Here is a 13,718-nt window from a genome sequence, read left to right on the forward strand (position 1 = left end):
AAATAACAAGTTTGATAAAATGATTACATTTTTCTAATACAAATTATTTTAACTGAAGTAAAAACTGTGTATCCACATGCCATCTAAAATCATATAAATTCATACCAGTTAGGTCTATCACTGTTCTAGTTCATTTTGAAATAGTAACTTCAAGGCGAAAATGCCAAGTCTAAAAAGTATTACCAACTTATTAACAAGATAATAAGCAGAAAAACCAAAAAACCTATCAGTATTCGTCTATTTTACAACTAATCATCAAGATGAAACAAACTCTCTCCCAACAAAACACAAAAGGCTAGGACATTAAAGGAGCACACTGAGAGCCACTGCCAGCAATTTTAAAACCAGGACCCTTATACAGGCCTGGATACGCCGAGGGCCCCTCAGGGGTAGCCAGAGAAAGGAGTAAGAGGCTCTAAGGCCTCAACCCCATTTCAGCCAAAGCAGCTCTACCTTCCTCTGCTTCAAGTGTTTAGGATTCAACATTGCATTTCTCAGCATGGGATGCTAATACTGAACTAAAAAATAGGCAAATGAAGTTCATTCTGATTTTTTACTGCAAAGTTCAAAACCAGAATAAAAACTGGATTCCTATGAAATATGTTACACGTAATAAACCGAAGATCACAGTTGAACCTAAAAAGGTGAAGTGACTCTTGTTCTTACTAGTGGATACTAAGATACTTTTGGAAAACAGTTCTCTAAGAAAATCAGAATAACATAAGGAACACGAACCTTACCTCGTGTGCACAAGCAGAAATGTGAGGAAAATCAGAAGCCAAGGCTTTCTTTCTAAAGAAAAGGAAATCAAATGATAAAGATGACAAAGAAAAATAATCTTACCTGATTTCGTTCTCTTTTCCCAGCTGATGGTAACCAGAAACTACAGAGAGGGAGAGAGTAAGAGGAAAGAAAACAATAAAAGAAGTGGTGAGTGAAGTTGCTCAGTCGTGTCCGACTCTGCGACCCCATGGACAGTAGCCAACCAGGCTCCTCCGTCCATGGGATTTTCCAGGCAAGAATACTGGAGCGGGTTGCCATTTCCTTCTCCAGGGGATCGTCCCGACCCAGGGATCGAACCCGGGTCTCCCGCACTGTAGGCAGATGCCACCAGGGAAGTCAGAGAAGTGGTACGAACATTATTAGAGACAAGAAGATAAAAAAGATACTGGATTAATGAAGTGAAGAAAAAAGAAATGAGGAAAAAAAAAAGGAATCAGAGGAGAAAAGGAGATGTTAAATGTGTATGAACTTTTTTTTTTTTTTTTGCAGAACACGACTCTTCAAAGTAAAAAGTCAGAATACAGAAGACTGGACACTAAAACAACTCAAGACGATGGTGTGAAACCAATGCACTCTCAGCTGTGCGGTGAGAACAGGATCCCAGTTCAACAAGGGCACAGACCACAGCTTGTCAATTTTATAACAAACAACCAGGTTGAAACGATACAGGATCACAATTGGACACCGACCATGACACAAACTAGAGACACCAAAGAGCCAATTGTGTTAGGGGGCAAGGCTGTCACAAGAAAAGGCAGAACACTACACACAGGCTCTCCAGTAGCACTTATCACAGTAGTTAGAACAAAAAGATATTTCTTTGTCTAGAGGCCTAAAAATGGGAAGCGCACACAGAAGAGAATACAGAAGCAATCACACATTTTGAACAAAAAAATTTTAAGAGATGGAAAAAGCGATTTAAAATACAACATTCTCATTAGAGGCTACTTTTACAATGTAGCACCTAGAGACATAAAATGCAAAGAAATAAAAACTAGTCTAGAAAGGAAAAACTAATCACTCTCATGAACTCAGCATGTTAGCCATGTTATAAAGTACCAATCTTTAAGATGACCTCATTCAGCTCTACAACAGAATTTCCAGGTTTCTTCATAAAATGTTCTTCTGCGCTCTCCTCCAAGGAACAGGCTAGGAGAGCACCGGTAAATACAGAAGCACTTACTCTTTCTGCCGAGGGTCACTAATGAGGTGGCCTATCCTCTCAGTACCCAGATTACTTATGCTGGACTCCTGAAAAGGCAAAGAAGGTAAAACAATCATTAAGTATGATCTGTCACCAAACTCACCCTTTCCCATGATTATACCAGTAACCCCAAAGCATATGTCAGATGTCAATCTTAAAATCCAATAGCAACTAGACAGCTTTTTATGGAACTCTATTGTAAAAGTATTGCATGGTATTCTAGACTCAGTTTTCTTTAGTGCTCAGAAAAAGTCTTTTTTTAAACTATGTATAGTATTTTAATATACCTCCTGGACTTATTTAAAAATGTCAAAATAGAAACAGTTTTTTAAAAAATCCAACAGCAGCCAATTTTTAACAGGCTAGCACACCAAGATCCCTAGAGTCATTCACTTATAGCCTCAACAGCCTTCATAACGTGACATTTGTGAAGTCCTCACCAGGAACACCTAAGTATCTACTGACTAAATGTATACAGGTCAAAAGATTTTTGTAACTTACAAAAATTGTCACCCTGTATTTTGTCTGTTAAACGTCATCTCCTAAAGTAAAAATACAAGTTGTATAAACTGGTTCTTAAATTAGTGGTTCTCAAGATTGTAATACAAAATCATACCCATACCACCACAAGCAATTCAGAAACTAATCTCAAAAAAACTGGAAAATGGCAGAAGGCACTCACCCTTCATTTAACTTGAGTGCACTTACAGTGAGTATCTATCACAGAACTTGGGCGAGCGTATTGACAGCACACGAGCAAGAGTTACACACATGTGAGGACGTGTTAAGATGAAAGAGCATAAGTCATGGGCATGAGTGTCAAAAATGTTAAGCCTGTTACTCAAACACATTTGTTTCTGGGCAAACACTATTATCTGTATTCATCTGTGTGTGGATTAGCCTAAATATGAGGGTACACATTTTAGCAGAACTGACTGTGGAAAAATTAACTTGGAGGTCAGATTTTGGGTAGGAGTGGAGCTAAATGCAAAGGCTTCCCATACTGTATTCTTCCTATTTTTCACTCCTCACACCTACACCTCTTGGTCACAGACATAACCATGGTAATGGGGCCACGAGAAAAGATAGGTGAAAAATGAGCTATTTGTTACAGCAGAAAAATTATTAACTTAAAGTGCCGTAATGTTTAAATTTACAGTTTATTACTGTGTAAATTACAAGCAGTACTTTGCGTAATTAGCAGCTCGCTGGCAGGGAGCTGTGAATGAAACTCATTATTTATGATTACAATTTAGAAAAAGAGGAGAGAGATAGGGGAGGGAGAAGAAGGGGGGCAGAACAGTGACCTCTGCTAGAAATGACAAATATCCCTTTAAGGTGATGAAGATGAATTAACCAAGTCAATATTATCCTATTCATTTGAAATCATTACAGACACATCCAACAGGCCCTACTTTCCTTCCAGGCAAGCTAAAGGGGGTTCTCCAGGATGAAATTATTTACTTCCATGGGCGTGGAAGGCTCTTATTTTATAGGAGCTGAAACAAAATAAGGTAGGTGTTAGGGAGAACACCATGTGTCAAGCCTAACCAATAAAGAAGAAAAGTCAAACCATTGCTCTCTTCCCCACTCCCAACATCCTGGGGCCTCCCTCCACTCCATGTATTCCTACCTGCTAGCTGTCCTGTTAGAATAAGCTCCCACAATAGAAAATGCAGCGCTGTGTTGCCTATAAAATGAGTAATCCAAAAGAAAAGGTATTCTTCCAATAATCAAATATTTTTCTAATTAGAGATATGAAATAGAATTTAAAGACAGATAAAAATATGAATTCATCTGAAAATAAACAGACTCATTTCTTTTGCAGAAAACAGTCCTCTGATTAACCTATAAACAGTAGCTCCCTTAAGGCAGGAAGACTGTGGCTCTGATCACTGCATACCTGGTCGGGCACAGGGCCTGCCACACTCAGGCAGTCTAGATACTTACTGAGTGAACAAACATATTAATGCTCTAAAAATGCCTCTCCCACCCTTATTCTTTCTCCACCACAATCTTCTCTGACTGGTATTGAGCCTCAGCCTTATTTTCAATCTCAAAGCCAGAGTGAAAAATAAGTAATTAATTAAATTTAAATTTTAAAAAGATAAAAGAGAAGGAGACCTGGGTTCAATTCTCTGTGTTTTGCCACTTCTATCGGGATAACATCAGACATTCGTTAACACCTTTGAACCCATTTTCCTCATCCTTTAAAGAAAATATCACCTTTTTACCAAGAGTTTTGGGAGGAATAAATGAACTGAGTACCTAGCAGAGTTCCTGGCAAAGGCAGAACTGAGTAAATGGTAGACAGTCCTCCCTTATGGCCAAGGAGGGACTTTTGGAATTTGATAACAGGTCTTGCTTCCCATTTTTTTTTAATGAATTAGAATAAAAGACCAAAGTTAGAACAAAAGAAGCATTCGTGAATTCAAGAGGAGTCATAAAGAAGCCAAGAGCATTTCAACTTATACAATAATAATATAATCAAAAGAGTAGAAGGGACAGAGAGCGGGCCTCTAGGTTTACAGACCACCAACACTGTCATGACAGTGTTTGCTTTGTCAGAACTTGTGTAGGAATCAAGCTTCAGCTTTCATGTATGTATCCACTCATGTCCTATATAATGTTCACTCTTGTGAACGTGCAAAATACATCTGGTTTAATTAACCCCAGGGAGTTCTTCAGCACCTTTGATTACCAATAGGATACAAATCTCTTGGGGAATAAATTATCCTCCCAGGGAGCCTAGGAAACAGTGAGAGCTATCACCTTCCCCACAAGCCTTCTTCGCCCTTTTCTAAGGCATCGAGCTGCAGCTCCAGGCAGACGATTAAAGCGAGCGTGGTACCCTAAATAAAAAAGAAGACAGACCTCAGTAACTGAATGCACAAGATTCATTAGCAGTGATATGCTTTTAGTACACAAAGGCCTTCCACCTGGGATCTTACTAGATTGATCCTTAAACCAGTATCATTAGGCTATTTGCCAAGGATTTACTATTTCTTTGTCTTTGTCACCAGTGGTATGATCTTAGGCATGTCATTTACCTGTGACCTAGGCATCCTTGTTTAAAAAGGGAACACTCATTTGCTCAGTCTGCTTTTACAGGGCTTCAAGACTCCATGAAACAGCACATGGAAGGTACTTTATAAACTGAAAACACTACACAAACATAAGGTATTATCAACAATTTCTAATTACAAATTAAACATTAGCTATCATCTCAAAAACATTCTAACTCAGGGGCTTCCCTGGTGGCTCAGTGGTAAAAGAAATCGCTTGGCGGTGCAGGAGACATGGGTTCAATCCCTGGTCCGGGAAGATCCCATGGGCTGCGAAGCAACTGAGCCTATGTGTCACAACTACTGAACCTGAGCTCGAGAGCCCACGATCTGCAAATACTGAGCCCACGTGCCGCAACAACTGAGGCTGGCGTGCCCTAAAGCCCATGTTCTGCAACAGGACAAGAGAAGCCACAGCAATGAGCAGTCTGCACGCCACAACGGAGAGTAGCCCTTGCTCACCGCAACTAGAGAAAAGCCCGCACAGCAAGGGAGACCCAGCACAGCCAAGAAATAAACAAACAAAAGTATTTTAAAAAAATTTTAAAGACATTCTAATTCACGAAACAGGTTAAAAAAAATAGCATGTATAATATAATCCCATTTTTCTAATTGCAGTATATGTTCTATACACAGAAGAGACTACTGGAAGAATCCACATGAAAATATTATCAGCGACTCTGGGTGTGGGATTACAGGCCATGTAAAGTTTCTTCTTTCTAGTCTTGCTTATTTGTATGTACTTTAAGTGGTCCATAAAGAACTTTTAGAAATGGTCATTGATGTGTTTATGAAAACTATTAAGGTACCAAATGATGTGCCTCGGCCAGGCATCCTTACCAAGAACAGACTGCTTTGAGAAGGTGTTTCAATCACCCAAATTCATAATGAAACACTGCAGGACAGGAATTCACAACTCTTAGTGCAATGCTGCACCCACAGATGCTCAACATACACTTGGAAACTGGATGATTTTTGGTTTCTGGGGATCTTTTCATCACAAATTTATAGAGCTAAAAGAAACCTCTGAAACAACATTGTTCAATGTCACAATATCCTAAGTCATCACTCTGATGCCCCAAGGAAATGAAGTAACTACCAGTCACAGAGCTAGGAAGACAGTACCAGAGAGTATTCCCACCTTTCCTTCCCCCGTCCTAGGCTCCACTCACTCCACTTTGTTACATCATAATCAGTGGGAAAGCACAGGGAAAGAATACACATTTGTATTAAAGCCCACAATAACAGAATTACTAAAATAAATTTTTTTTTTTAATATTTTAAAATCACCCATTTAAAAAATGTCATTACGCCTGTTGTTGTTATGAATGTTGTTACTGAAATCTGTTCTCTTCCGAGATCCACTACTGCAGGCTTCCACTGGGCACTCAGGAGCCCACCGGTTTCACAGGATAGGCAGCAGTGACACACTGCTGGGCTTCTTAGACCCGGCACAGACGGCAACTGCAAGCTGAAGGGGTGCTCGCTAATATAAATCCCAAGAGTCTCCGTGGACTGATTCAGGTAAGAATGGAGAAAACCTCAAGCTCTGAGACTGACCGTTGAACCTTCTGGACAACTCCCTGGCCTAGTTCTAAAATTCAGTCAGTCAATGCATGCTTACAGGCATGAGTAGGCTGGCCATGGGTGGACTCCCCCCAGAGAGAACATAAAAGTATGAAGTATGTTTTGGTTTCCTCGGAACTCACCTCTTTGAGCTGGTCGAGAAGGTAAAAGGAATGTGGAATCGGAAAGTTTATCCAGTCCAGAATCCATTCTCTCTACCTCGGAGCAGTGGTCAGGAGCCCACTTGGGCAGCAGATTAGGGACAGTGAATCCTGGGACGCATTCTCCTTCATAGAACCAATCACTCTGCTCATCGTCCCCTAAAGGAAAGAGATTCTGTCATGGCTAGAATTTTTAACGTGCTCTAAGAGAAGCCAAGTGGGAAGATGATGTCTCAGTGCTATAGGTCTGATTATATTTTTTTAAATAAAGTCAACGTACAAAAAAAAAAAATGTTTGCTACTTCTTGATCCATATTATGACAAAAACCGGGACATCAAACTAGTTCCACATAAATGGCACACTGAAACACACTGAGAAGCTTTTGATAGTAAAAACTAACAAAGTTACCGCTTATAAGTCCTGTCCACCTACCAGAACCCATGCTAAAAAAATCTGTAAATTTGTTATCTCTTCCAAACATTACACTAACTTAAACTTATCCATTAGGCAACTAAAGCCCAGAAAAATCAAGATCGAGTTAGCAATGGTGAAGCCACGGTACGCCTGAATAACTCCAAAGCCTTTAACATAAAAATGAACTGCCTCTCATGTACCATTCTAAGTGGCATACATGAACTTGGAGGTTAAAAACCCACAAATATTACTCAATTCGAAACTGGCTATTTTTGCAGGATTTCTTGCTGTTATTTCTTGTAATAGGTGAATAAAGAATGTATACTCATACCTTGTTTCTTCCTTGATATCTCATTAATGGGACAGAAAATCATCTTGACAGTAGCAACCCAAGCTACCAGAAAAAAAAAAAAAAAACTAACCACAAAGACAATGTAACCCCCCAAGGCTTGTCGAGAAGTTATAACATTTGCCCAAGGCCATACTCAATTATTGACAAAGTCAAGACTAGAACCATACAGCCAGACTCTTGGTTCAAACTTCTTTCTACCAGCTACTATAATAGCATCTCAATTTCCAAAAGAGCTTATTCCTGCCCACAAAGAGTAAGATGGATAACTTTCTGTCTGCTACCCCTCACCCTTTTCAAAACAGCAAGGATGAAGGAAATTATTACTAGAACATCTAAAGAGTTCACATTGCATTCATTCTCTGATGGGTACTGGATCTCAGGGAAGCTGCTCAGACCTGTTAATCACAAGAAGTATCAGATTCATGGATCACTAAGGATAACTCTTAAATCACTGCAGAGATCTTTAAAAGGAAAAAGAAGCCACTAAAGAAGCTGCCCCAAATATTCTCTTATAAAAACACAACATCAACAGCTGTTTTTCAGAACAGTGGTTCTCAACCTTTAGTGTGCTTCAGAAGGATGGGGAAGGGCTACCAGAACACACACTGCTAGGCTGCACTGCCCAAACTTCTGCTTCTGGCCTAAACAGGACCAAGAACGCACATTTCTAACAAGTCCCCTGGTGAAGCTAAACTGGTCTGGAGACCACATTTGGAGAACCATTACTCTAAAAGCATCTAACCTAACCAGGTATAAGAATGAATAAAAGATAGGCATCAGAATTAACGATGATTAGTTTCACTCCAAGTCAATACAGTGATTCCTTCCTATTCATAAGCATTCCTTGGGCCCTTTATTAATTAGTATATCATAATTTTCCAATAACAAATGGCAGACTATAAGGGAATTTTTTTGTTTGTTTTGGTTCTCAAGCATTGACTCCAGATTTTCGATAATACAAAAAAGGACTCACTGAACTGGAAGGACCCTTGTGACATCATTTAGACCAGTAGTCTTCAACCCTGGTTCACTAGGATGCCTGATGCAGGAGCTCCTCAAAAGAGGGCTGCCAGAGAATAAGGGAGAGGCTGAGTGGGTCAAGCTCTGACCTCCTGCTCCTCTAGGAGCTTGCTTTAACCAGATTGAGTTTAGTTGTTTTATAATTTGAGGTTCTGTGTACAATTTTGTTTCAGGAAGAGAAAGGAGAATTTCCCCCTTATCTGTGTTCCCCAATAATCATTAAGAGCTTATTATATGCCAGATAATGTGTTACTACTGTGGTAAAAAATAAAAAACAACAACAAAAAACTCCTGCCTCTGAAAATCTTCCATGGAAAAGGCATGCATCTGTTATCAATAAAGTAATATGGTCAGTAAATAAAACAGTAAGTTCAGGAAAAGAAAAAGAGTTAAGGGTTCTAGGAGATGATGTGTACACTGATTGTATCAGAATCCCTTTAGGAAATATGTACATTTAAATGGGGTATTTGAGACTTCAGTGATTATTTACAAACATGTAAGCAGTATTAAGAGAAGCCAAAGGGATGCTGAAGCATCCCGGAGCCAGCAGAGCAGTGAGGCTTTACCATTCCTAGACCTGAAGAAGCAAGGGGAAATAATGCTTACCAGAACATGGAGAACTGTGGTTATAGAAGGGTCCAAACAGGGGTGGTAGCCTTCAGCAGAAGAACACAAACAGGAGCAACCAGGAGAAAGGGAGTCAGGGATGGTTCTAATCCAATGCGGTACCCTGCGTTATTGTTTCCATCTCTTCATTGCCTCCCCATAACAGAATGATACATTCACACCCTTTGCCCTTTGCCCTGGGATTCCACAGAGCCTACCCCTTGAGGAAGAGCACACTTTTTCATCCCACAGACATGGGGCTTAGTCATCTGACTGGCTTCAGGTAGAACATGAGCAGATGTGATTCAAGCAAAAGCTTTAAATACTCATATATGTTCTGGCTTGGTCACTTGGCATTCACGTCCTCTGCCCTGAGAAGTCCATGTAACGCAGAGCCATTGCTCCTTTAGCCTAGGTCCCAGAATAAGAAAAAAATGAGTAGATACAAACCTAACTTGAAGCTTGGAGACAGGCTAAGCCCAGGCAAGAGCAGCTGAACCACAGCCAAGCCCCAGCCCCACGGCAAGAAATTAATGTACTGGATTGACCACACAGTTTGTTCGGGTTTTCCCATAGCATCTTACAGCAAAACCTGAACGGACTGTGGTCAACCCAACAATAAACCACTGAAACCTAGGGCTGCTAAACAGTATTATCATAATAAAAACTTGATACAACCAATCTCATTCACCTCCCCCCCGCACACACACACACACTCTTCCACTGTTGCCTCCTCCTATCAGCCAAACCCAACCAGAAGTTGAGAGCAAAAAAACCCATGGATGTAGTCCATAAATATGCCCCAGAGGAGCAAAATGAGCACAGTCTTGTAGGATGACCAGCCATTCAAGGAACGGTAAAGATGAGAAATTCTGAAAGAGATGGGAATACCAGACCACCTGACCTGCCTTTTGAGAAACCTGTATGCAGGTCAGGAAGCAACAGTTAGAACTAGACATGGAACAACAGACTGGTTCCAAATAGGAAAAGGAGTACGTCAAGGCTGTATACTGTCACCCTGCTTATTTAACTTATATTCAGAGTACATCATGAGAAATGCTGGGCTGGAAGAAGCAAAGCTGGAATCAAGATTGCCGGGAGGAATATCAATAACCTCAGATATGCAGATGACACCACCCTTATGGCAGAAAGTGAAGAGAAACTAAAAAGCCTCTTGATGAAAGTGAAAGTGGAGAGTGAAAAAGTTGGCTTAAAGCTCAACATTCAGAAAACGAAGATCATGGCATCTGGTCCCATCACTTCATGGCAAATAGATGGGGAAACAATGGAAACAGTGTCAGACTTTATTTTTGAGGGGTTCCAAAATCACTGCAGATGGTGACTGCAGCCATGAAATTAAAAGACGCTTACTCCTTGGAAGGAAAGTTATGACCAACCTAGATAGCATATTCAAAAGCAGAGACATTACTTTGCCAACAAAGGTCCGTCTTATCAAGGCTATGGTTTTTCCCGAGGTCATGTATGGATGTGAGAGTTGGACTGTGAAGAAAGCTGAGCACCGAAGAATTTATGCTTTTGAACTGTGATGCTGGAGAAGACTCTTGAGAGTCCCCTGGACTGCAAGGAGATACAACCAGTCCATTCTAAAGGAGATCAGTCCTGGGTGTTCTTTGGAAAGAATGATGCTGAAGCTGCAACTCCAATACTTTGGCCACCTCATGCGAAGAGCTGACTCATTGGAAAAGACTCTGATGCTGGGAGGGATTGAGGGCAGGAGGAGAGGGGGACAACAGAGGATGAGATGGCTGGATGGCATCACCGACTCAATGGACCTGAGTTTGGGTGAACTCTGGGAGTTGGTGATGGACAGGGAGGTCTGGCGTGCTGCAATTCATGGGGTCGCAAAGAGTCGGACATGACTGACCAACTGAACTGAACTGAACTGAAAGATGAGATTTAAGGCAGAGAGACCAACATAAGGAAAGACACAGAAGCAGGAAGAAACATACCTTTGTGCTGAGAACTCTAAGCATCTAAATATCACCAGAATGTGCAAAGTTGATGCAGAGACAAAGGGCAAGACTGGGGCTATAAAATATTCTATGACCTTCCATAATATACCAAGGATTTCTTGTCATTGGAAGGCTTTTCAAAGGCCCAAAACTTAATCTGTTGTAGTAACTCCACACTTTCTTACACCTCTGTATACACAGCATAACCTTTGAAAGATGCATTATGATACTATAGTAAAAGCAAAGAAAAAGAGCAAATATTAATATTAGTAATTCTGAATGTATGCTCCAGTTCATTCATGAAAGACCAAACTTTCCTGGTATGAGATAAGAGAATCAAAACCCTAGCTACAGACTATGCAGGAGTATATACGCACAGTCTCTAATGACACCTAGCTCCCTCAGAACCAGAAAGGGATAGGAACGCATTCATAGCAGCCTCCATTAGAGTGGGAAGCTCAACAACTCCACTTGTACCCACAACTCTGAGGCATGGGTGAGACACCTCCCCATGGTCTCTTTACAAAATTAGGATTTGGAACCTAAGTCTCACAGTCCTGGGATCCCTTCAGTTACTAAGGAGCCAATCTGGATCACCCTAGACATATAGCCACCGTGCTTCTAGCCTTCAATCACTTAACCCTCGGAGAAAAATCACTGAATTTCAGAAGGGACTTTAGACATCTACAAATCACTCACTTAGATTAAGAAAACCACAGTCTACCCTTTATAAAATTACATTCTGAAACCAGTCAATCCTAAAGGAAATCAACCTGAAATATTCATTGAAAGAACTGATGCTGAAGCTGGGCCACCTGATACGAAGAGTCAATTCATTGGAAAAGACTCTGATGCTGGGAAAGATTGAAGGCAAAAAGGAGAAGGGAGCAGCAAAGGATGAGATGGTTAGATATCATCACCGACTCAATGGACATGAATTTGAGCAAACTCTGGGAGAGAGTGGAGGACAGGGAAGCCTGGCATGCTGCAGTCCATGGGGTCAAAAAGAGCTGGACACGACTGAGCGAATGAACTGAACTAGCAATAAAAGGGAACAAATTACTCATAAATGAAAATATCACAGATAAATCTTACATACTTTAGATGAGGAGGAAAAGAAGCCAAACACAAAGAAATGAACATTCTGTAATTCCATTTATGAAGTTCTCCAACTGGCAAAACTAATCTAAAGTGGAAAATAAAATCAGAACATTAATCGCCAGGGCAGGGAATGACAAAGAAGGAACACAAAAGAAATCCCTGGACAGATAGCAATGTTCTATGAGTTGGGAGGTTACAAGACTTCATTTGTTTGTCAAAATCATGTAGCTAAGATATGCACATTTCAATTTATATAAATTGTAACTCAAAAAAAATGATAAAAATAATAAATGGAATGTGGTGTGGAGTGTGGGTGGAAACAAATGAAATAACAGCAGAAAGCTGGTAAGTGTTGAAACTGACTGGCTCATGAGGTTCATTATTGTATTTTGTTTACTTTCCATACGATTGATATTTGTTTAGAATTAAAAACTTAATATATGTAAACAAATAAATAAATTGCCTTATACCTGACTTCTGGAAAAGATTTAAAAAAAAAGAAAACCACAACCTAAGGGAGCTATAAAAAATTCTTACTGTTACACACTTAGTGTAGCACAAAAGTGTATAGGACAAGATCAAACTACTGTTTAAATAGTAAAAAATAAAGAACTGATATTTAACACACACAAGCCTTCCTCACAAGAAGTTTCTACTAAACTTCAGAAAAAAAGATCTTTTCTATCGTCTCTTCACCCAGAACACTACGATCATCTATTGTTGCTGTTTACTCACCCTTCAAGTCCGACTCTTTGCAACCCCATAGACTGCAGCATGCCAGGCCTCCCTGTCCCTCCCCATCTCCTGGAGTCTGCCCAGGTTCCTGTTTATTGTATCAGTGATGCCCCCTTCATGGATCACCGCCCTGTCATGGCAAGGGGGCTTGCATAACTCAATGAAGCTGTGAGTCATGCCGTGCAGGGCCACCCAAGATGGATGAGTCATAGCAGAGTTCTGACAAAACGTGATCCACTGGAGGAGAGAACAGCAAACCACCCCAGTATACTTGTCATGAGAACCTCATGAACTATATAAATGGTCACTTATAAATAAGGTTAAAAAAGTATATTCTCTCCATGTGAAAATAAGAATGTCTTACCATCCAGTAATACAATGTTACAAAATAACCTTATTATTATTTTTTGGTTTTAATAAAAAGCAACTTTCCAAAGTTCTATCCTTGATACTATAACATCCCTGGATCAATGATCCTCAAATTCTGAACTACCTGCATTAAAAAAAAAATCACCACAGGTACTTATGGAAAATGCAGACTCCAGGGGCTAACTCCAGACCAATCTGAGGAGCTCAGGAACTTGCAGTTTTAACAGTTCCCCACATGGTTTTTATGCCCTAAAGTTTGAGAACCACTTTCACAGACAACCATCATACTCCCAGTAAGGCACTCCTAGAACCATCCAAATCCTCCCAGAAATGTGGAACCAACGTCCCAAGGCTAGGATCACGATTAC

At 40.3% G+C, this 13,718-nt stretch overlaps 1 protein-coding gene across 17 annotated transcripts in view; it reads right to left on the bottom strand.

Annotated features, from left to right (window-relative positions):
- The window catches only part of GPATCH2L (G-patch domain containing 2 like), a 58,303-nt gene that overhangs the window by 26,606 nt on the left and 17,979 nt on the right, over positions 1–13,718 (bottom strand). For 7 of the 17 annotated variants that reach the window (XM_044924710.2, XM_044924706.2, XM_006052863.4 and 4 more), the window contains exons 4-7: positions 6,762–6,938; positions 4,760–4,839; positions 1,967–2,034; positions 736–792 (exon numbers count right to left, since the gene is read on the bottom strand). In XM_044924710.2, coding sequence (XP_044780645.2) covers positions 736–792; positions 1,967–2,034; positions 4,760–4,839; positions 6,762–6,938 — 382 coding nt within the window. Of the gene's footprint in view, positions 1–735; positions 793–843; positions 884–1,966; positions 2,035–3,620; positions 3,678–4,759; positions 4,840–6,761; positions 6,939–13,718 lie in introns of those variants that run through there. The other 10 variants (XM_044924708.2, XM_045162019.1, XM_044924716.2 and 7 more) reach the window with 4 other exon arrangements.

Source organism: Bubalus bubalis, chromosome 11, assembly GCF_019923935.1.
Source record: "Bubalus bubalis isolate 160015118507 breed Murrah chromosome 11, NDDB_SH_1, whole genome shotgun sequence".
In the NCBI taxonomy this organism is placed as follows: domain Eukaryota; kingdom Metazoa; phylum Chordata; class Mammalia; order Artiodactyla; family Bovidae; genus Bubalus; species Bubalus bubalis.